The following is a 24,842-nucleotide window of genomic DNA, read 5'->3' on the forward strand; positions in this document are numbered from 1 at the left end:
TTGGCACACTTCCCCTCAAAAAAGTCAAAGAGAACAAAGAACTAGTAAGATATTCAGCGTATGCCGAAGTTCAGCAAATTCAGCCTATGGCAAACCAAATAGAAAGTTCTTCTGTTGAGAATTTCTCACTGAGAATGCTCTACCTACAGACAGCCCTTTCACAGTTAAGCCAAGAGTTTTTCTGCACAAGCTCTTCGCATAGTTTCAACTCTTGTGGTATAATACAGTCAAAGTAGTGATCTGACATAATAAAGCTCCAGTCCAACTACAGCTTTAAATGGTAGTACTAGTAATGTTCTGGCACCATCTGATGTTTTTTGTTTTGCTTGCCTGGGTATAATCTCTAGGCAGCCACGCTTTGTTTAGTCAGTGAAACTGAAGAAGAAAACAGACTACTAAGGTCATATGCAGCTTGAAAATGAATGTTATCAAAATGACCAAGCTGGGTTTCAAGACTGAATTGTGCGTTAGCTGGATTAAACTGGTAGCACCACGCATAAACACACCACCAGGTGACTCCGAGGAGTATTATAAAGTCAACGCTATAAATTCAATTTGGTAACAAACTAGTAAGCAATGTGACGTGTGAAATGGGAGGATGAATTAGAAATATGGAAGTATTTCTTATTTTCTAAAATCAAACACAGAAGCTCTGCCTTTGAGTGATTCTTTTTCACAAAAGGGGTAACTGGGGCGATTTTTCTGTTAAAATTAGTTTACCTTAGTATAAAGTTGCAGTGTTGTAAGACACTAGACCAACTTCAGCCTTACTATAAATGGATTTTTTATATTAAAATCATAAAAAGAAAAAAGAAAGGTTTGTATTTGGTGGGGAAAAAAAAGGAAAAAAAGTTATTCAATGAACACTTGAAAGATTGCACAACAAACACAGACCTCATGGTAAAAGCACTATTTCTGCTACTATATTGTCAATGCCTAGGAAGGAACATGAGTATCTTTATGGGTCCTTTGTAGTTTTTATGTTGAAGTACAACTGAAGTTATGTACTTATGTCAGAGAAGATCAGTGCCAAAGAACATGCCTTGCACGGAACAAGAGATTTACAATTGTCCATAGCTCCTGGGGAATTCATTCCACATTCTTGGATCAGTCCACAGGAAAGCTGTGTCCCATTTAAATAAGCCTTACCCTTAAAAGGTTATCTCAAGTCATGACTGTTTTTTCACAGAGTCTGGCCATGTAGCCCCTTCAGGAGAAGACCTGGGCCCTTGGACTCCATTGGTAAGTCCAACACGCACTTTGGACAGGCAAACAAGAAGAGAGGCAAAGGGACAAGCACCACAGCGAGAGAAATTAGAAGGTGCCGTGGTGCCAAGTGTTTCAGGGGACAGGATAACGCCCTCCCGCCCTCACACAACTGAAGCACCAGGACGTCGTGCCGCGCCCTCGCCACACCGCCGCCGCCACGCAGCCCTCCCTCACGCCTCGCCCTCGGCCTCCCCTGAGCCGTGAGGGGAAGCCCCGCCACTTCAGGGACCGGATCCCTCAGCTGACACCCACAAACCCAAGTCCCCCGGCTCCCTCCGGCTCCCCCCGCCACACACCACACCACACCACACCACCCCGCCCCCGCCCGCCTTCCCGCGGCCTCCCCGCCAGCCGTTGGGCTGCCCGCCCCTCCCCCCCGCTGACGCGCGTCCCCGCTGCGCGCGCAAACCACACCCCTTCCCCGCCCGCCCCCCGGGGAAGTGTGGCTCCTGGCCCCGCCCCCTCGCTGCGTGCCCCGCCCCCTTCCCTCCTGGCGGCCGCCGTGTCTCTCCCCTGCTCCCCTCACCGAACGGGCGGTGTGTGTGGTGGTGGTGCCGGTTCGGTGCCTAAGATGGCGTCTATCATGGAGGGCCCGCTGAGCAAATGGACCAATGTCATGAAGGGCTGGCAGTACCGCTGGTTCGTGCTGGACTATAACGCCGGGCTCCTCTCCTACTACACGGTGAGGGGCAGCGGCGGGCCGGGCGGGTGAGGAGCCGGGAGACCGGGTGAGGCGCAGGGTGGGGGTGGGGAGGGGACTCGGGGCGGTGTGAGTGTTGGGGTGGCCAATGGGGAAGGAGGAGGCGGCGGGAGCAGCCAATGGGGTGGCCATGCGGGGAGATTTATCGGTGGGGGCGAGCGGCGTTGTTATTGTTGGCGGCCAGCGCGGGGGGAGGGGGCGGCTCCGGGGCGGGGTCGCTGGGCGGGAGCGGCCGGTGCCCCCTCGCGGGGAGCTCCCTGGTGGCTCCGGAGCCGGCGTCGCCACCGAAGTCTCGGGAGCCGTAGGTGGCTCCCGCCGCCCCCCGGGGCCTCGCACCCCGCCCCGGGCGGGTGGCGACTCCGCTGCCCCGGGGGAGCGGCGCCGGCCCGGTCGCTCCGGGTGGCCCGGAGCCTTGCTCGGGGGTGGGCTCGGGCTGCTGGGTCGCGCTGCCTCAGCGCCCCGCTCTCTGTCCGGCGGGAACTTGCTCTCGCCCTGATCTGGCCGCTCTGCCCGGGCGACGGGCCCGTGAGGGTGTCGCCTTCCCGGGCGGCTCGCCTCAGAAACGTCTGCGAGGAGCTGCGGTCTTCTCCGGCCCTTCGTGCCCGAGGGCCACGGAGGCGTTGCCGCTGCACATGCTGAGTTCGCCGCCTCAGCGGCAGGTTGCTTCCCAGTTTGAGACTGACTGCCTTGCTTCTGTTGAGGACTTCCTACTTTCTAGCATGAACTTTTAAAGTGCAGTGTATTAAGAAACAGGGATGTTTTCCTTGACTCTGTTTTTGCATAACTGCTGATGGATCCTGACTTGCTAGCTTGTTCAGCTTCTTGTATAAAAATGTGAATTAAGTTACAAATATTTTAACAGCACAAATTAATTTTTTCAAGGATATGCCCTTAAATGAGAAGGGTAACTGGCTGAACCTCATGCATAGCTAAGTTTCCTTAGCATGGAGCAATTACTATTAGTGTGTCAGTCTGAATAAAACAGAAATTTAGCCTGTAGTCAATTGTAATACATTTACAGCAAATAACTTGGTATATCATGCTGTCTGTGAAGGTATATTCATACAGAAGCATTGCATATAAAACTTTTTTTTCCCCCGAAACTGGATTTCCAGCCCTGCTAGGAAACAGCTTATCTCTCCAGACCTAGGAGTTTATAAGGCTCTCGGCATAAAACAGCTACAGACTCTCAAACAATTCTGGTTCATGCAGGTTCAAAATCCCTCAACCTGGAATATGGATGGAGAAATAAAAGTGCTTTTATAGTTGCTTTTTAATGGCTGTTCAAATGTCAGCTGTTTGACTGAGATGAATTAGCGAGTGTAGTCTAAGTACAGGTCCAAGGTGCAAAGTCATTTAATGCTCAGCTACAGAATGGAAACATTTGCTAATGACTATTGCATGTAATAATAAATCTGGTTATTGCACTGACTTTCAGTCTGTGGTCTTCACCTGTTTAATAAAAATCAGTTCTTATATTTCATTATTTCCTATGATTAGGTATCTCTACATATGCATTACACTTTTATTTTGTATAATTTATTATGTTCTCTGTTATTATAATGACTTTCAGTTTGCAAATTTAAAAATCCTTTTTTTTAACTACCTGTCCTAAAAAATTCAAGTTGGGTTCAAGAAGTCAAATCATGTTCTCTGCTTTGTGTGCCTTTACCGCTAAGAAATGCCTGCAGTTAAAATTTACTGTAGAATGCTTTCCTTATCCATGTACTATCTTTTCTGCGCATATGTCTGTAAAGTACGTGTATGCCATTCTCTAGACATCTGAATTCATTCTTGTATTCTTCATTGGGTGTGTATCGTGTTGAACGACTGGCTGCCAAAAGAACTGGTCCTTCAGCATGCATGCTTCTTCATGTGTGCTGGCGTGATTACTCATAGGGCTGTAGGGTCAGCTGGAGCATGGGTTTGAAAGATAATTCAGAGCAAGTCCCAGTTGACTGCATGCCTCACAAGTACTAATATTAGCACTCAGAAGGTAGTGGGATACTGTTTCTTTCAGCTCTACCTTTAGTTTTAGAGTAATAACTCCTGAATGGTAGTTTATAAGGCTGTGGTACATAAGCAACTTTAATTTGGAATGCTAGTGGGTTTGGGGGCTTTATTTATGTGGGGAAATGTCCAGTTGTCATTCTGTATATGCAGACTTGTATTTTGCATTAAAGGCTTATCTATGTGATCAGGTACATATGGTTGTGTACTCCGTTCCCTCTGAGCCAGTTTCAGTCTGAAGCAATATAGTTGCCTTGCTTTGCTTGTGGAAGTGTAACTGAATGATTTTTTGAGCCTGAAACTGGCCCTTCCCTATGAGCCTATTGCATGGGTGGGGGAGGCTGAGATTGTTTCAACCTGGCTGTGTAGACATGCAATCTGGAAGCAGTTTTGCTGATAGGAGAGATTACAGTTAACTGATCAGCTTTTACCTGTTCATCACCTCTGCAGACTCAGCCCATTTCAATCCAGAAAGTTATGCATGCAGGAAACACTTTCTCCAGTAGATCCAATAGCCAGTTAACCTTTGGCAGAGGAGCTGTGGAAGACTGCAGGGTAGTAACTTTTGATGCAGCTAAACTTCCCATCAGAGCTAGATCCAGAAACATATGTCTCTCTATAGGTGTGTCCTTGCACTGTTGTATTTAGTCTTCTTTGGTAGTAACTTAAAATAGACTGCAGAAAAGTACCCTTGATGTGGAATAAACATTCAGACAGAGTTAGCGTGCAATAGGATTGCACTTGTGAAAAAACCCCCCTCACCTAAATTAGTATCCTTTGTCTTTTGGTAAAATGAGTAGATGTTAACCTAAATATATTTTGGAGACATACATCAGAAGCAAATTAATTCAATTAAATTTACATTTCTGACATGATCAGAACTTCAAGGAGCAAGGCAAAAGATTTTACATCAAGTCTGAGTCAGAAAAAATGAGAATTTAATGTTCACACTTATTTCTGTTTTAATTTGTTTATTCTTCTCTACTTAGTTGTATTGCAGTGAATACTAGTAGTACTACTTGCAAGCATGAATGCAGATGTTTCTCACACACATTCCCAAATTGGTTTACGGAAGTTTTTTTACAATGCCAAATTCTTTGCTTTTTTTCCACTTACTTTTTCTGTAGTTTGTGTTTGTACATTTCTATTCTGAAAGAAAAAAAATCCTCAAATTTGCTTATAATTACATTTCTTTCAATGAGTTTATGAATATACATTTCAGAGAGTATGATCTGGACTTGTCATCCAAATATTGTCTTTACAGAGTTTTGCTCGAGTAAATGATTGTTTAGTAGCAGTAAATGGTTACTTTTTTTCTTTTTTTTTGGAAGAGCAAAATATGAAATAAATGATTGTGTGCCATTTTGGATCAGTTTGACCAATGGTTTGACAAATTTCTCCCCCCACAATATTCTTTGATTTGTGAATCCACCAATGTTTTCTCTTGGAAATGTAGCAAATGTAAGTCTACTGAAGCATTGTGATTTTTATGATGTGTAGTTGGCTGCACTGACAATATTAAACAGAAAAGTCTTGAAGTGGCTCATTTCTGCCTTCTGCTGGCACAGGAGCTGTAAAGTTGTTCCCTGAGCGGGATTCCAGCTGAAAAATAACTTACTGCTGATTTATTTTTTCAGCTGAATTTGTTCTGTTATTTGTTTTCTGCAGTATAAAAATGTGTGTTGGCATTATACTGGAAAATAGCACAAAGACAAAGAAATGGCTAGGGAGGAAGAGGGAGTTGAAGGCAATTTGCTTTTTGTTTGTGTTTTCTGGCAGAAGTGTTGTCTTAAATACACATCAGCTATAGCCTTGATAACCCTTGGGAATCCTGTAGAAATAATCCAGAGAACCCCTCAAGATCGAAAATCTGCTTTAAATTCTGTTTTAAGTGTACTCTTTAAATAAATATTTTAATTGTATAATAAATGGAAAGCAGAACTGGCATAGCTGTGCAAACAATGCTAAAACCAGGGCCAGTAGATAGGAAGGTCAGTTCCTTAAAATATTTTAAAACTGGATATTTGACGTATGGTGGTATTGAAAGGAGAACTGTTCAAAATGTTGTAGACTTAAACAGCTGCCTTGTATAGTGAATGAGGGTTGCAAGAAAAAACTGTTGTGTATGACAACTCCATAGTGTATATTCTTGAAACAAAACTGGGTAGCCTCCCATCATCTTAAAGATTCTTGTACCAGTAAATGCCTATAGAATAGATTTAAATGCTTAGCTATTCTGTTGTTGTTTTGTTGGTCATTCCATCAAACTGCTTTTAAAAACATATGCTGGTTGAATGCTTTCAGGAGCAAAATCTGTGTTAGGATTAGTCGTTAGGAGGAAGTAGTTGTGGAGGGGTAAAAATATTTTTCCCCTCGTGCTTTTTAAAGATTGCTGCTGGTTGGCAACTTTAATACTGGTTGTACCGTATTGAAGAATTGCTTGTGGATTGTACAATCCAGATATTGAGGAGGGGGACTCAAATTTTTCAGCAGTTTCATGAACCTTTGGTGATGAACTGAAAACAAATCTTGTTAACTTGATTTCAAATGATGCCTGTGAAGCTGGAGTCATGGCTCGGTGCCCCTATGGTAGCGACTTTCAGTTGAATGCGTTTTCCTGCTTTTTCCAAATACAGTTTCTCAATCAACAGCTGTGTGCAAAAATCCCAAGAAAACAGGAAAAAAACCCATCTGCTTTTGCGAAAACATTCCCTTTGAGGTCTCTGCTTTCCATTCTCAGCTGAGGTGACACTTTTTCCTGTAATAACTTGACCTGTCACATGCACTGCAAACAGCTCAGTAAGTCTAATAAAACCAGACAAAACTATAAGCAAACTAGGTATAATAATAAAAAGAATTCTGAATTTATGGACACAGGATAAAAAATATTGATGGCTATTACGCAACACTAAATTGAATTTTGTACATAGTTTAAGCTTTGTATCACAGGTTTTGATGCACTGATTAAATTGTTATAGGATTATAATTTAAGTAGTTGACTCATCTTTAGTAGTTAGGCCATGGGTCTGGTTTTAGGTCTCCCAATACTTGATCATCACTTTGCAGTGCATGTTATTGGCATTTCTCATCTGATATAAACATATTGTGCCTGTTCAGATTTGTTCAAAAATATTTGATGGGTTACTTTTGTACTGGCACTCTGAACTGTATGTGACCTGTCCTCCCAAAGTCGGCCGTGTTGTCTGCTCCACTAACTTGATGAAGTGTAGTTGGGTGCTCATGTAGGATCTCTATTGAGATGGGTGCAGTTTGGCGAATCAGTAGAGTACAGCTCACACTCTAACTGTGGATGCAAAGAAAACCAGTTCAGTACTAAATCTGTTCACTTACCTGCAAAATCTCATCTATTGCATGTTTTTTATATTTTCTTTATTAGGCGTGTAAAATAAAACCAGTGGCAATCTAGAGGATCGATTTTTGTTGTTGTTGGATTACAACTTAGTTTAAGGTTTCTAGCTATTTAGAAGTCTTTCCCCAATGCAGGTTGGGAATGGAGCAGTTAGGCTGAGCCTAATGAGCTAGTGAATTGTCAGGCGAGAGAGACAATTAATGAATGAGCTTTCTTTAAAAAAATTAGAATTATACAGTATGAACTTTTAATAGCAATTACAGTATTTAGAAATTTGAAAAGATCAACATGGTGATCAGATACCCAGTCCTGTTGCAGATACAGGCTGTTTGGTCTGTAGCTGTGCTTCTTGGGGAGGAGGCTGAAGGGAGGGTCCTATGATAGCGCTGTATCTTTTACACCTTGATCCAGTTAAGGCCTCTCATGTATTCATTTCTTGTAGGATTCTATAAGCAGGGTAATGCTTTTCTATGTCAGGAGCCATAAATTGCTGCATTACTCTTTTCAGATATACATGGCATCTGTTGGGGTTAAATGGGCCCCAGTAAGAGCAACTGCTGCTTTATATGTGGATAAGCTTCGCCAGTTTTTGCTCTTAACTTTTAAACTACACAGGAACTTTTCTCGGACTTGCATAACTATTGTTTCAAGACATCTATAAGCACCAACATATAGTTGCTTGCTTGCTATAAAGGAGTAATTAGAAATCACTCAATGTACTGCAGTTTATCTGGGTTTTTTGGTTTGTTTTGTTTCTAGAAAAACAGTTGACTAGTAAGTGCTGTTTACACACGTTGAACCCCTAGAAATACAAGCTTCGTCTCCCACCATTGATATGTAGGCTGAAGAGTAATGTGCATCGTTTGGGAACAGATGCATAATCTAAACATTAGAAATTTTAATTTTGGGAAGGCAAAGTTTAGAGAGTGTTTTTATTCTGGGAGGAGAGTTTTACAGCCCCGATGAAGCAAATTTCCCTGTAGTGTTTGCTGTTAACTTTAGCTGCATACACTTTCCTTTAAAAAACAAAACCCAAATCAGTGCACAATTTCTAGGAAGCCAGCTGTTGCAGCCTTTATTTCAGTGCAAATTTATTTTTTTTTATATATATATATATGCACTATCAGACAAGAAATGTGTTGATTTGATGTAACTAAGTCTCTAAACACTTAAAAAATAGAATGATTTTTAAAAGATTTTGATTCTACTGTCTTTTTAATGGTGGCTTGGGTTTATACTGTGTGCTTTTTCTGAACATAGTATCTTTCCACTGAACATGAGTTTCTTCCATATCTTATGCTCTCAAAATATGAGGAAAAAACGCACTTTTCTTACAATCCTGGATCATGCTTTAGGAATTGCTGGTGCCCCTGTGGCATCCTCAGTTACTGCTGCAGTGGTTTGGTTCCTGCTTTATGACTGCATCCACAAAAGTCAAAGCTTTAGCTGCAGCAACAATATGGCTGTTAGATGGTGACTGTGACCTTGAGGAGGCCCTCCTCTGAGAGTGGGGTGTGCTTTGCAAGGGAGCTGGAGGAATGGTGGGCTGGGAACAGCATGTGAAGTTTTTAAATTGTTGAGTTTTATTTCTGCTTGAAAAATGAGGATTGGCTTAGCAGTTGATGAGGACAATATTATGGAAAGTGGTCCAAACTAAATCTTCTCCTGTAGATGTAGTTAAACTGCAGAAATCACTGTTTATAAATAGAGCTTGTTCCAGGTTCTTCATCCCTGATGGGAAATAATTGTCATAAATGGTTTTGCTCATCTGTGTACTTATGTTAGAGATTTCCTTGACAGCACTGTAGGAGTCAAAAATGTACCTCTTAAAGTTCTGTGCACTTCTGCACAAGCAGAACTTGTGCCTGAGAAGTTTTGGAGGCAGACAGCATCTGGGTTTTATACTGAAATCTTAAACTTCCCATGCAACAGCTAAAACTCAAATGAATAGTAGTAGTTCTAAAGGTGAAGCTGGGCTGGGGGCCTTTGTGGGGGGTTAGGATTTTAGTTCTGTTTTGTTTTGTTTTTTTAAATAGACCCAGGCATTATTTTAATTTCTCGAAGAAGTTGTAGGTTACCCTTATGTTAGGTCAGCTCTATATTTGATCAGCTTCACTGTATGGATGTAAAAAAGAAACCAATAAAGGCCATATTTCTTTGGGAGATGCCTACATTCCCCTGCAGTAATACTGCATAGCTTTGTTAATTTTTACAAATTTTTATTTCAGTTTCAGCTGAAATTTATCTCGTGTGGCTGTCTGCTTGTAACCTATGCAAGTCCATTATAATAAAAATCAGTACACTCTGTACTGAAAGATTATTGAAAATGTCATTTTGTCTGATTAGAAAACTGATCACTGAAAAAAGATAGCTGCGTATTAAAACTTTAAATATAAAAAGAAAGTAAAATGTGACTTTTTAATTAGATATTCAGAGATGTCTTTCTGCTGTCTGAGATTTTGTTCAGTGAAATGGAACCATTCCTCAAAACAGTTACGGGATGGCTTTATTTATCCAAGAATACTTGACCAAGTATAGGGCATATTGGATACCCATGCCTGCTTTCAATCACAGGGTAAAACATAATGCTCTAAGGGGAAGCTGAAGCTGTCTGAATTGTATTTTTTATAAAATTTTACTTTTGGAGGGAGGCAAATCTAAAACATCAGCTGAGTTATGTTTTAAAATACTGTCCTGCAGCAATCAGTAAAAAATTTGCTGTATTCTGATGAGAGAATACAGCACTATGTGCGATGATAGCTGCATGCTTTAGTGCACAGGGAGTTCAGATAGTAGAATTATAGGTACTTTATTCCACTTCGGTAGAATGAATTAGATTTACTGCTTCATTATAATTGGTATTAACCAATTAAAGCTCTGTCTGAAGATGAGAAAATTTTAAGTACATAGGACCACACTCTGAACCTGTGATTTATCTTGTGAATCTTTTTGCAGACTAAGAACATTATAATGTTTAAACTTAATTTCCATTCCATTAAAATGTGGTGTGCAAGGAAAAGGAAGGCTTTTACAGTATCTTTTGCAGTTGAGTTGATAGCCAATCTGCACAGTGGAAATCAGTGTTGTTGGGATTCTGCCCTCCCTTGCACTAGGACTAGCTCTCATCTTCCCTGCACTTAGCTGGTTGAGGGGTGTAAACCAAACCAAATGTCTCTTCTGCTACCTTTGCTTTTTGTCTGCTTTGGTTCCCTGCCTGTGCTCAGTACAGCGAGCTGGGAGCGCTTTGCCTTTCACACTGGAGAGCCTGGAGTGTGTGATCCGGACAGTCAGACCTGATAGGTTTCTGTCAGCTGCTGCAGAGTTGCATCCTCAGTCCAGATATTTTCTTTCCTGCTAAGACAATACCAGTATTTCTTCTTGAAACCACCAGAGGGAGTAATAAGCTCTCAGTAGTGTCCTCCCATTTTAGGAGAACGCTCAAGACAGTGAATATAAAAAATAAAAGTATACTCTAGGGAGGTGTGTCCCAAGTATATACCATTTCTGATAGAAAATTATTGGAGTAACTTTGTTTCTAGATCCTTTCCTGGTTTTGAGCTTTAAAAAAACCACCTTCCCTATGTAGAAGTTTTCATTCAGGAAATCTACAAAGAAATTGTCTATCTGTGGAATACATTATGGATGGACTGCTGGTCTTTACATCCATTTCATTTTGACCAGCTAACATGTATTGATGTGAAAACAAATAGATTAATACTGATGTTTTCTAACATTCAGAAGTCAACTCTGTCAAATTAGAGACTGAATTGAGTGAGGGATCGGAAAAAACATAACTTTATTTGAAGCTCTGACTGCTTTATTTTTAAATTAGTGAATAGGACTTGCTGTGACTGCTTCATGCTTTCCTTGTAGCTATATCTCAGATACGTAGCTATATCTCAGAAACGTAGCAGATGAAAAATAATTTGTTGCTGTTAAGACCGATAGTTCTGGTTCCTGTCTTTTTTCTCACTAATATCAATAAGATTTCATTGTCTAATGGCTTCAGGGAAAATAGGGCTGGTCATAATCACATCAATATATTGTCTAGATGGAATTGTTAAGGTACTGTTGGAAAGAAGTGGATATTTCAGAAGATGACAACAAGAATACCTGTTCATGAGACACCAGTGATAGCTGTGTTTTCATGACCTCAAAGAATGTAGCTTGAATATTTGGGTGGTAAGAGTGAAGGGGTTGTATTAGACAAGACTACCTTTGCAGATAAGGCTACAATGGCGTGTAATTTATCATTTAAAAACCAGAACGTGTGTGTGTAGTTAAAAAACAGAAGTAGTTTTGCATCTATCAGAAAACTGAGTATTTAGGGTGTCCAGAATGTTTTTTTTTTCTTTATCCTAAAGAGTTTGTATGTGTGCCACTTGGGCTTGCAAATATTGCCCAATAACACTTACGACATTGGCAGAAAGTTACTGACAAATCTACCTGAGTCAGTGCTGGGAATAGCTGAAAGTTCAAGGTATCACAATTTCAAGCTAGAAGTGAGTTGGCTGTCTAGAATTGCCTGTTTGGGGGGTTGAGGTTTTTCCCCTGGAATTCCCTTGTCAGTGCTTCAAACAGATACTAAAGAAGAGATTCAGTAATTTAGCTGCAAGGTGGGCTAGTCTACAGGTTTGAACACTGGTTATGAACATAAGAATCCTGTTTTCTGATCTGGGCTCTTACCACTTAAATGGTTATAAACATAACTTTTCGAACTGTTGTAATGAAAGCAGGCTGTACTATCTAGGAAGTAGACATAGAAACCTGTCTGAACATGAAATTTTTATCTGTATGAAAAGGAGTATGAATCTGTGAAACTTTCTGGCAGAGATATAATTTCATTTGTACAATTCTGCCTGCACAGCTGGATTTTGTTATACAGATACTTCTCTGAGAGTGGGAGAGAAAGGAGGAAGATGTAAATCAGTGTACTGCCACTTTTTAATATTCTTAATTCCTTTTTTCTTCACTTCTTACTTTCTGTAAAGGTGTGGACTGCATCTTCTAAGTATTTCTTCAAAGTATCTACAAAACTATTTTAAGTGGGATATTGTATTCTTATTTTTTACAGGATTACTTTTTTGATACCATGGTGGTCTATTTTCATTTGTGTGAGAGCTAACCTATTTTGTAACAGAAGTTGCATCTCGTTTAATCAGTCAATAAAACATTATACAAAAATGCTTTATTCTTTACTCAGTTGCTTTCTCCTTGCAATTCTTACTGTATTTTTTAACCCAGTGATCTGTTTTTTTCTGTTTCAGTCAAAAGACAAAATGATGAGAGGATCACGCCGAGGGTGTGTTAGACTCAGGGTAAGTGTTGTTTTATTCAGTACTTAGTGACTTATTGTGTATAGTATGGCCTAATGGAGAGAACTGCAAGGAGACTTTTGAGGTTTGGGCTCTATTCCTGACTCAGCAAAATAATGAAGTAGTGAAAGTATTTAAAGAAAGAAAACATTAGAGGTCAAGTGACATGCAGGGCATGACATGTATAGATTACATTCTATAATTTTATATATTGTATAAAAACATTATCTATTTTCTACATTGTATGAAAAACATTATATGATAGAGTAAGATGGGTTAGTAGTAGCACACTATGAAAAAGTTGCTGTTTGCAGTTCTCATTTCTTTGTGTGTGGAGATACATATGTATGTATATGTATGTTCTGTAGCTACAGAAGTCATTGCAAAACTGTTTCCTTCTGATTTACTTTTATTCTCTTATTGTGTCCTCCATTCTGCTGGTTTGGACACTCTTTAGGCCTGCCACTTGACTGTGCTTGAGCTAAGTAAAACAAGGCAGGACTGGAAAGGGAAGGAAGAACACAGCAGGCAAAGTTTTTGAAATATCAGCTAAGGGGGTTACAAATTGGGGAAACAGAGGTAAGAAGATGCAGAGTCGGAAGGCTGAGTGTTACCTGTTTGAGGCATTCTGGCTTGGGACATTTAACCTTGAATGCTGCTGTTGTAGCTTGACGTGACAGTACTGAAGTGAGCTGGGAATGCTGTGATGTATTTGCACATGCCCAGTTTCTACCTTGTGGTCATGCACTTACCAAAAATATTTCTTGCACAAGTCCTTTTTCTGTATTTTTTCCCATTCCTTGTAGAATCTCTGGTGCCAGTATGCAGCGGTCGTGTGAAGAGCTGATGTAAATAGGGGGAAGGAGTCAGGAGGATAATGGGTGTGCATGGGAGCATTTTGAGTCTTGAAGTAAGAGAAGTATAGGGAAGGTGATCTGTGGTCTGACACACAATATGATGAGTGTTGCAGCAGAACTCTGCTTCTTCTGGTTATTCCTTCCTTCTGTTGTTACTCTTTTCTAGTCTTCCTGTGGGCCTATTAAACGGGTACCGATAACCTTTTGAGATTCCTACAGAGAATCTCCATTCATCTGGATTCCAGATGACTTTTTTGCACTTTCCCCTGTTTAATATTTTGGTATCTTAATTTAGAATTTCTTTAAGGGTAATGTAAACTCAAACCGCTATCTAGAATATTACATTCCCAAAGATTCATGAGGATGTTTTTTTGCATTGTGTAGAAAAATTTAGTGTGAAAAACCATGCCTGCTTTAATAGTGTTGTAAGCCTGTTAATGTGGAGGTTGGTCTCAGCCTGTCAGTTTAGGAAATATTAAAAGTGAACAATCTGTTCAATATTGCATGATTCATTTTTATATGTATTTAACATAAAACAATCCCTTTCCCTTCCCTCATCTGCCACTCTCCCACCCCAAATTACTCTTTGGAGTTTTCTGAAGATTTGCTGACTCCTCCACCCTTTCTCTGAATGTGCGTGGGGTTTGGTTTTTTTTTTTTGTGAGGGAGGAAGGAATCTTTCTTTTTTTCTACTTTTGTAAAGCAGTTCTGGCAGATGACAGTGATACTGATAGCTGAACAGATGGGTTTCTGCAGTCTGAAATTCTATCAAAGAGGTTTTCTGTTTAGAGTAATTGTTGATTTGTAACGGTAGGTGCGAATGTAAACAAACATGTAATTTAAGCAATTTGGCTAAAATGCTTCCTTTTTGCTTGAATGGATTTTTAAAAGCTTGTTCCTCACCTTTTTGCTCTTGATACATGTTTCATAGGCCTGAAGTTTCATCTTCAAATTCTTTCGTTGACTGTCGTAGTGTATTTAGGAAGGTGTGTTCGTAGAGGAATCTATTGTCATCTCTACTATGCTTAGGTCCTGCTTAAGTTTTCTGGAATATACACTCAAACTTTAAGACTTTAGTTTTTCTTTTACTTGTCCATATGTATTACCTACATGACAACAGAAGCATTTTCTATGCTTATGCCCAGACCCTTTGCCTCAGCATTGCGATTAGAGTGCATGCACTTCATGCAGCTTTGTGCTGAGATCAGACACAACGGTGTGCTCTTCCTCCTCCTCAGTTTCCTCCCACTGCTTAGGATGGAGGCAGGATTTGGCTGTCCTAGTCTGACCTTTTTAGCCTTACATTAGTTTTACCTATATTCTCTGGGGAGAATATCTTGGTCATGTTCTTGGTTTCTGACTTACAGATTTTTGATATAGCTGGTGAGGAGGATGGTATTGTACAACTTGCAGTGATCTTCTGATTTATTGCGTAGCAAAACATGTAAAGTGCTAGACATTTTTTATCTATTGGTCTATTTAAAAAAAAAAAAAAAAATCATTCTGGCAAAATGAATCTGGCCCATCATGTCATGTCACTGGCACACTGCATGATTACCAGATAGTCTCCAAATGTAATGACTAGTCATCTGTTTGTTGTTATGTCCTGGCACTGAAAGTTTTCAGAGTTATACTGGCTTGGGTACACTTCTTAGGTGCCTCTTTCATAGTGATCACAGAGGTGTCCTTGAAAAGCCTGTATGGAAGATACTCCTTTGGAGAAGTTAAGTGGTACATTTTTGGCAGTGGAGGGGAAAAGAACCTGTTTGAGCTATCCTTTCCTGCTATATAGCCTTGAATTACATATGGTTGGTGCTATTAAATTGGACCTGTTCCTTCCACTCAGCCTTGTGGTCCCTGTGATAGTCCCAGCCATATATGAGCTGGTGCCATTGGCCAGAAACCTCATATAGGGGCTATGAAGAATGTGTGTGACTAAGATTGATTCAGATGTCCCTGCCCCTAAGTCTGTACCAAAACAATTCTTATGTTTTGGCCAGCCTGCTGTTTACCTAACCCCCTACTCCGCAGTTGCTGAATGATACTTGGCTGAATGAAATGAAGCAGTTGTTGGAATTCACTCACGGGTGCTCGTGCTACTGTTGCTTGCTGTTTACTTGGACAGTAAGGGCAGAATTTACCCTTTAAATATGTGCACCTTCCAGTGATGTCTGTCTGTTTTGTGGGCGGGGGAAGGATAAAACAGATACTGATGCTGTGTCTTCTGGAGACGGAGAAGAGAAACTGAGTAAATCTGCTGGTGATTTTTGAAGTATTTTTAACTAAATGTTATAATTTGTTGGAGTTGGTAGAAGCCTGGAATGGTTCTTTTTCAGTGTCGTCTTATCCTGGGTGAAAAACTGTGTTATTTGTTAAGTGGTTGGGGGGGGGCAGGAGTGAAGAGGATGTGCATGGATTTGTAAATAGCTGAGCACGGATGGCCTTTAACTCTATAATTTATTTGCATTTCCTTCTAATAATTCATGAGGAATGAGACTGCAAGGCTAGCTGCTTTTGACAGATCCTGTTGACTTACTGATAATGTTTACTTAGGGACTGAAAATTAGATCATGCAGTGTAGCAGTGGCATGACATGATAGGCCAAGTTCATTTTGCTGGAATGTTTTTTTTTTTTTTTTTATAAGCTGGTAGATAAAATCAGGTCAAGAGCTTCTTTTTGTAGAGTATCTATGAATTATTATTTTTATACATGGAAAGTACTTATAAAATATTGCTCCCAACTATTCTTTAAAATATAAGTTGGAATGTAGTAGAAAACTGTTTACTATAATGATGCTGTAGCGTAAAGCCACCTCAATTACAAAAATAAAAGATGCATATCATTATCCAGAAAATCACAGTTTTAGAAATAATTACTGTTTTTTCTGCAACTAAAAATTTATTATTTTAAAGAACTGACTTGTGTCCTATGACTAAACTGAGACTATTTCTGCTCTTTACTGTATTCAGTTTGCTTCTAATTTGTCAATGCTTTTTAAATTCCAGTGGTGTAGTGATAGAGTGTATGCTGCTGATGTCACTGCTTGCCTTATCAGGATTTTGTTCTTTGTTTCACAGGGAGCTGTGATTGGTATAGACGATGAGGACGACAGCACCTTCACAATAACTGTTGATCAGAAAACCTTCCATTTTCAGGGTGAGCTGAAAGAAGAGATTGTTTTTTCTTATAATAGATTCCACTTGTATTTGATGGATGATTTTAAATGTTTGGCAACAGAACAGCATGAATGAGCACACTGAGAACATTCTGGATCCAGTGGTGCTGCAGGTTAGGCAGGGATTTACATCTGCAGTGCATACATATGTGCTAGAAAGAGACTGTAGCTCTGGCAGGATTTGGAGATTAAAAATGTAAAGAATAAGTCACTCAAGGGGAGAAAGTAATGGGCTTCTGATTACGGGTTTCGCTTACAAAACGTTTCTGATCTTCGTTATCAAGATACAATTATGCATTTCTGTATGAAGAGAATCAAGACTGGTCTGAAGGTTGCAATTTGTACCCGAATAGAACTTAATGCTCAATTATGAGGAGACTAGAGGCAACATTTGGCTTAAAGGTGGAGCTTTGCTTCAAGATTTACCAGCTTGCATTCATTTCATCTACATTTCTGTGTCTTGTCTGCCAGTCACCATTTCTCTGCTATTATCCTTTTATTCACATTTACTAACACCAATGCCATCTGCCACTGCTATGTTTCGTCATTGCATGCTATGGTTCACCGGTAGAAAGGGTAAGGTGCTATATACTTGTTATGTACTCCTTAAATTATTTTATCTGCAGCAGTAGGATAAAATACTGTGATAATATTGACTAGAGAACTTCTCTTTTCTGAATATTAAAATCCTAGGGAAGTGTGATGAAAATATTTTTCAACTAACATTTGTTAGTCCTTTTGCTTTTCCTCTAAAATGTAGTGACTAAATCATTTGATTGCTTTGCATAGAGCTGGGAACTGTAAATATCCAAGAGGCACATTTGCATGTAAGCAGTCATATTAATTTATATAAACTGGAATAATTCTATAACCTATATTGTGCTGTACATATTTTAAAATCAGTGATTTGGAAATGGGAGTTACCATTCATACTGCTGTGTTTGTGAGAATATTTCTAATGATAAATGCTAATTGTACACCATATTGTCAGTGGTATCTGTATTCCTTGTGCTACAGTTCTTCCTAAATGCTGCTGCTGTACTCTGGCTTTTCACTGCATTAAGCCTCATAAACATACCTTCATAATGCTGAGCTCACAGTAATACTTAAATCTACTGTTCCCAAGGGTAACTGATAAAATGCAAGCTAATTGCTAATGCAGTAATGGAATGCCGTACTGTGGTAGTCTTTCAGTACTACGAAGCTAAATACTGCTGAATATTTGAGAACTTGATACAGGTAAATCCAGAAATCTCTCATCTTTAGTTGCTAACATATACCTTTTTTAATATGTCTTATTTGCACTGATTTCTTATATGCTATATTTTCTTTTGGGTAGTCAGATGTCTTGAAAGAAGACTGATAGTATTTGATACAAGTAATGTTCTGCTCTAAGTAATATTGACAATTTTTGAACACTAGTTTTGTCACATAACATCTCATGCTTTATAATCTCAATTTGTGTACATTTCATATCAGGTCAGGATTCATATATGCTCCTTTAGTGTAGAACTAAGATCTTGTACACTGTTTTCTGTATTATGCTTTTTCTATTAGCATATTATGAAGATAACATCCCTGATATCCAGCAAATTGTAATGATACAAGCACAGTATTAGTATATGTGGATGTAAAGGGAAAATGTAAAAAGACAGGTAAGATACTAGTGCTGAAATATTTCAGTATAAAACAGCTCTGTGGAACTGTATCTGTAGTTCTTATGGTCACTGTAAATGTGTTCTCACCTCATGCAACCCTCATGTCATATATATAAAAAATGTTTGTTCATTGTATTAAATTAATTCAGTATTACACAGGCTTTAATTTATGTGAAATACAGGTCACTATCAGTCATGAATGGTGAATGAGTAACAATGTAAATACTACCGTATGTATTCTGAGACTACATAGGATATGTAGAACAGATTCTGGGGATAATCTAAGAAAACATACAGTATTCCTAACAATTTCTTTCTAAGATTTTTTTATACATGATCCAGATAGAGCTTTTGTTCTGCGAGATAGTCATAGCTATAAATACATTCACCCTTTATAAAAGAAGTCTTGTACAAGAGAAGACTGCTTCAGAAATGGCAACTTTTTAAAAGAGATTGTCTCTTCCTTCCTTCCTACTGCCTTCCTTCGTTCTCAAAGACAGCCAGGGATCCAAACAACCTGGAGCCTAGTTGGGAAAATGACAGAACTTTAAAAATACCAAGATTTCAAAGATCTGCTGACCTGTGTGTAAGTCAGGGTCCCATCTGCAGTGGAACAGTTTCTCTTTCAGGCGCCAGAAGAAAAATGTTTTCTTGTACTCAGACTTTAAGTACTGATTGGTGAAGCCTTGAATCTTCGTTGGCCTCAGTGAAATTTTGCGGACAGGCAGTGATAGAATTTGAATTTGGGAAAAGAAGGAAAAACTTCATACTGGATTCAATAATTATTTCTTAATGTCAGTTGCTCAAAATTGCACATCGGCCTAACACTCTAGAGACATAAGTAATGAGATGAAGGACAAATAAGTCATTTAAAGATGTCTGATCAACTTCTCACAGGGATGTTGTTTCCATGTATGTGTGTAACTGAATTTCTGAAGTGCTAAACCTCCAGCATCTTCCACTAAGATTTGCCTGTCACTGGATCTTGGGAAATTCTGAGTCTTTCCAATGTGTAGTTCATATGTTGTTGCTGCGTGTGACAGTCTCCCTCTATTCTGTTTGCAACTGTGCTTCCTAGTTGCCATCTTTGTATTGAACATTAGTAAAAGTTAAAAGGTTTTTATTACATAGAAAATGTAAGCTTTGAATGATGACTGCATAAATATCAAATGGTATCTATATACTTAATACCTGGGTATAAAGGAAAGAAGTGAATTGAATAAATATGGGCAACAAAACAAACAGCATGTTTTGGTTTTACTGTCAGCTTAGCTTTAGCTCTGCCAGAGTGACCAGCAGATTTTTTTCCCTTTATTTTATTGTTATGTATGACTGTGTTCACACTGGAGGGCGAAGGGAGGGGTAGAATGTCCACAGAAATTTTAAAATATATTTTAAAGTAATGCATTTAATCTCCCGATTGGTCCTTGTTTAGTCATACTGTATATCCAGTTTCACGGCTTGATTCTAAGGCTTCTGAATTAGGTAGATCTCAAAGCATTCCCGGATGTGTTTGTTCAGATTAGATGCAAAAATCCATTCAAGTTGCTGCAAGGCATTTGGGATAATACTCTTAGTCTAATGTACCTTCCTGTCAGGAAGCTCTTTCTTGGTAAAATATTTTTTCTTGCTGTAATAAATGTCCCTGTTCTAAATGTTCCATAACCCTCAAACACTGTGGGTTTTTTTTTCTTCTTTTAACATCTTCATGTGATCACCTATGATACGAATCATATCTTATCAGCTATAAACTCTTTCCATTTGGAAAGTCAGTTCTTCTATCCTTCATATCACTTAGCTGCTCTTTCTGCTCACTAGGATGCTCGTGGCATAAATTCAAGAGTGGGAACGTGATGTTCTAGATAGTCTGTCAAGGGTATTGTTGCCTTCTTGATATTTGAATTGCTGTCTAACCTGAAGCAATAATGGCTTTTATTTGGACTGAAATACTTCACTAAACACACATTGTATGCAGAAACAAGAATTCAGATTTTTAAACTCCTACCTGAAAACTCAGCTCTTATTTTTACAGCCTGCAGCACAGTTCCTTGGAAGGCAGATCAGTCTTGTCTCCACTGTTTCGTGTAATAAAGGATTGAGAGATTGGAAGCAGTCCAGTGCATTGATCTGAGATGATTTTGCTTTAGCTTTTGTCTTTCCTTTCCTTATCCTGCCACAAAAATATCTGAGAAATGAAGCATGAATGTTGTCGTGCAACTTATTCTATCACATGAAAGCTGTCAGCTGGTAAAGGTAGATTTCTCCTTCTTCCCCATCCTGCCCCAGTTTCTGGATTGATTTGTGACTGCCTACCATCCCAGCTGAGAAAAGAAGGAGATACACACAGCAAGAAGTTGCCTTTATGTTATAAAAGCAGGGAATTTTTGTTAATGTGGGACACAGCTGTTACTAAGGATATACTGGGGTCCACAAAGGCCTTAGTTGTTGAGCAGTATCAGAATTTGAGATTTTAATTATTTGTATTAAGTACCAAAATTAAGTATAATGGATTTAGACTTGCATTTCACCACTACTTGGGGAAATAGTCAATATTTATGGTCTTTTATAAAACCTTAGCATTGTCCACCAAATAGCTGACAGGAAGCTGATTGCCCTTGCGTTATAAACAGGCACTTTAGTCTATCAGATTACCGACTTATTAAATAACGATTCATAAATTGTAGCCTTTCTCCCCAAAAGTTTTGAGAGCTTTTTAAATTTGATATTGAAAAATGCCTAGAAAGATATTTTGGTGTGAAATCTTGGTCTGTGCTGGTTTCCTCAGTGATGTTTATAACTGCTGTGACCACATCGTTTGCCCTAAGCCAGCATTTTTCAGGGCTTTTTGGGGTTCTGGTAATGCTGAAACAGTGAATTCCTCTATGCTATGCTCAATGATGCTTTTATATTGCAGAGGAGCATGAGCAGCTATGTAAAACTTCCAGCCTTGTCTCTTCATGCATTTCCATCACAGCTGCACTACCTGTCCTCCTCCCTTTTCATAATACAAATGTAACTTCTGCTTTTTGATTCCAGTCAGATCTGTGCTGCACGAAGTTCTGGGCAGCATCTCGTCCTCTCCCGATTGGCAAAACTGCAAAAATTTCTCTGGAAGCCAGAGCTAGGTTTAGCTTTTGCAGTATGATTTTTCTGTCTTCCTCTCTCTTCTGTCTACCTGCTTTTTGCTACTAATGTATTATACTAATGTTTTGAGCAGTTGGAACTTGTGACCAGAGCTCAGGGAACGGTACGTGGTTGTGCTTTTACGGTTTCACACAGTTCCTTCTTGCATCCAAAGTGTCCTTGCATCCAAAGTGTCCTGTATTACAAGTGTCTATTTTCTAATCGTACCATGAGTATGCCATTTTTAATGGGGCTATCTGCGCTCAATTTTTATGCACATATAAACACCTCTTGGTTTTCCTTTTCTTGGGGTTGAAATAGCAGATTTTGAAATGTATGTTAAACTTGAGATTAGCAAAGAAAATAATACCTTGAAACAGTATCTGTGTGATGTATCCAGTTATTTTCTTTTTTCCTTCCTCTGGAAGAAACAGCATATTTATTGCTTGTTACTTCTAGCATCAATATGAATCTATTATCTCAACTGTATGTATGATACATGGCAACTATTTTGGAAAGATGAGCTTTGTCAGTGTCTGAGAAAAAGGCATAATGAAAGGGGAGGGATGGTCAGAAAAGGTCTCATTATAAGGAGGGGAGGGATACTGAGAAGTTCAACACTGTTTTCCTTCTGTTGTAACAAGGAATTCCAAGTAGCAATAAACTTGACTTTGACCTGGTAAATTGAGAAGTATATTATTAGCTAAGGGAAAAGGTTGTATTTTTGTTCTTCTGTTTCTATTTTTTTTTAGTTCAAGCCAAAATATGGTTTCTACTTTAAACTAGTAGTTTCTGAGCTAGTTCAGTGTGGTCTGCAAAGGCTTTTAGATGCAAACATACCTTGAAAGCCATTTCCACAGAATATACTATATAAAGTATTATTTAGTGTTACTACTAGTATTAATATTTAAATATTGACATTCTCTAGTGAAAACCAGATACTTGCAGGTTGTCCCGCATTCAAAAATGTTTAATTACTAAATTACACATTGTGTATGAATTCCCAGAGAGATCTAATAGCTTCTTGTTTGTGTATTTCCTTTGTCACACAAGTTTCCACCTGAAGGTATGTTTATGCTAAAAAAGGTTTTGAGCTCAGGTAACAGTGAACAGCAGTTTCGTTGGTTTCTCAAGATCACAGATTAATCTTATTAATACATTGTACACAGGAGACCATTTGATGCTTTTTCTTTGGACAAGAGTAGACTTTCTGTCTTGTGACTGCGCTGGAGTCTTCAGTAGGTACAGGGAGAGCAGGCTGGTCAAACACCTTGAGAACAAAATGATTTATATGTGTGGGTGGAGAATGGCATCAGGAAGAAGATTAGTAGAAGGGAGAATAATGATTGTGACAACTCCAAAATTATGATACAGAGGAAATAAAGTACTGAAATTATGTTCAACCTACTGACAGAGGTGGGAGCTGCATGTGGTAGAAGGGTATTTGTAAGCAATGAAACTATAGTATTTTGATAGGCTTGTATGAAACCCTGATTAATCTTGCATGTTTTTCTATGGTTTGAAAGGCCTTCAGTGACTTTAAAAAGACATTTATTTAGCCACAGAATAGCCCATTGATGTGTGACTTTTCAACCTTATTGGACACTACTGATAAAATCTCTCTCCATTGAGATTGGTGGCAAAAATCCTATGGATCTCAATATAGTCAGAATTTCACCTCTGTCATCTGGTTATTTGTGTGTAAAGATACTACATTAGTTCTGCACTTGGCTGAGAAAATACAGGAATTTTGCATAAAAATCAGTGGAAGTTTTGTCAGAGTGAAGTCTGCATAATTGACTCTATTGACTCTGTGGGTGTAATAGACTTTTTTTACTGAGTTCTGCCTGTAAGTAGGTCACAGTGAATGAAAATAAAATATGCATTTCACTTTGTGACAGTATGGTATATTTATAAGTAATCTAGTGATTTTTTTTAACTAATTCTTGAGGTTTTTCTTTCATCCTGATGCCCATGTAGATGCACACAGGAGGAAAAAAAAAGCACCAGTATGCTAATTCTGAGGTGGTATGTTTTGTATATTCCATCTTCCAAGTAGTGCTGTGCATGACCTAGAAATGCTAGTGGTAAATGCTGTATCGTGGAGCAGCATTGTTAAACTTGTTCATATCTAATCTCTAGATGCTATCAAGCTTAGGCTAGAAAAAGTAATCTGTTTTATGCTGTACTTTAACATTTGGTATACGTTATATAAACATATAATCTCTTCACAACAAAGTAAATATTATAAAACTCTAAATTACAAAATTTATTCTCTATTTGGGAAATGAATAGAGGCTGAGAGCATTTAATGTAGTTGCATTTCATTTGCCTTCTTATCCCCATAGAATAGAACTTCTTAAAATCCCTGCCATATCTGCCTTGGCAGTTTGGGAAATTCAGAGATAAGGGACTATTTTAGGAGTTGTAAAACATCATTTTTCTGAATTACAGAAATTCCTCAGTATAAGCAGTGAGTCTTTAGTACTTTTTTCATTCTATAATTTTCTCCTTGGCAAACTAATGGCTTTTCTTTCTTTGTACCTCCTCTAGGAAAGAGTTCAGATTTTTTTTTTTTCCATATAAAATGGATGTTAAAATATCTTATGAATAAGCTCAACCAGACAGATAGCAAAAAATGCACGTCTTAAAAAATATTATCGTATTAAATCTCACTGTAATACAGTTACATACTTTTCAAGTCTGCTTCTCTGATCTAGTCATAAATAGGACTGTGATTGTGTTAAGTACCCCATGGTTGTCTCAGACATGCCTGAGTTATTACAATAACTGATACAGGTACCTTTCGAAGGATGCGCTATAGACACAGCAGTGAACGGTTAAGGATATGGGAACGAATTGTAATCTAGCTCATAAATACTAGTTCTGCTAGAAAAATGTAACAGTTGCTTAACTGACATAATCATGGTAAATTTGCAGTTTTTCAGCCATTAACAATTCCAGCCTCTTGCATACAGCAGTGAATATGTAGGTCTGTGTGGATTTAGCTGATTCCATGTGCAAATGGTCACTGTTAAATTGCAGTAAAAACTGAGTTAATGATTCTGGCATTTAAAATAAAGAAAAGCACAGGGACAGTTAGTGTTCTCTCAACTGCAGAAGGCATTATTTTTGTGGATAGTTGATGCCCTAGTACCATTTGAATTTTGGCTGACAAGGTGACTATCGCATTAACCCTTCAGACTAAGAACCACAACGAATATTCATGTAGTGTAGTGGGCTCCTCTATTTAATTTCTTTTTCTAATTAGTATAAAAAAATTTGAGTAACTTAATAAACGGCTAAAGTAACACCTTTCTGTTTTTTAAGTGTTAGGTATTTCTCATGTAGATGTCTCAGTGTT

At 38.8% G+C, this 24,842-nt stretch overlaps 1 protein-coding gene across 3 annotated transcripts in view; it reads left to right on the forward strand.

Moving 5' to 3' along the window:
- Nucleotides 1-1,783: 1,783 nt before the first annotated feature.
- Nucleotides 1,784-24,842, forward strand: part of OSBPL9 (oxysterol binding protein like 9) — a 66,744-nt gene continuing 43,685 nt past the window's right edge. For 2 of the 3 annotated variants that reach the window (XM_059822323.1, XM_059822324.1), the window contains exons 1-3: nucleotides 1,784-1,951; nucleotides 12,617-12,667; nucleotides 16,600-16,678. In XM_059822323.1, coding sequence (XP_059678306.1) covers nucleotides 1,841-1,951; nucleotides 12,617-12,667; nucleotides 16,600-16,678 — 241 coding nt within the window. In that variant the 5' untranslated portion in view covers nucleotides 1,784-1,840. The remainder of the gene's footprint in view (nucleotides 1,952-12,616; nucleotides 12,668-16,599; nucleotides 16,679-24,842) is intronic. The other variant, XM_059822321.1, reaches the window with a different exon arrangement.

Source organism: Gavia stellata, chromosome 10, assembly GCF_030936135.1.
Source record: "Gavia stellata isolate bGavSte3 chromosome 10, bGavSte3.hap2, whole genome shotgun sequence".
Taxonomy (NCBI): Eukaryota; Metazoa; Chordata; class Aves; order Gaviiformes; family Gaviidae; genus Gavia; species Gavia stellata.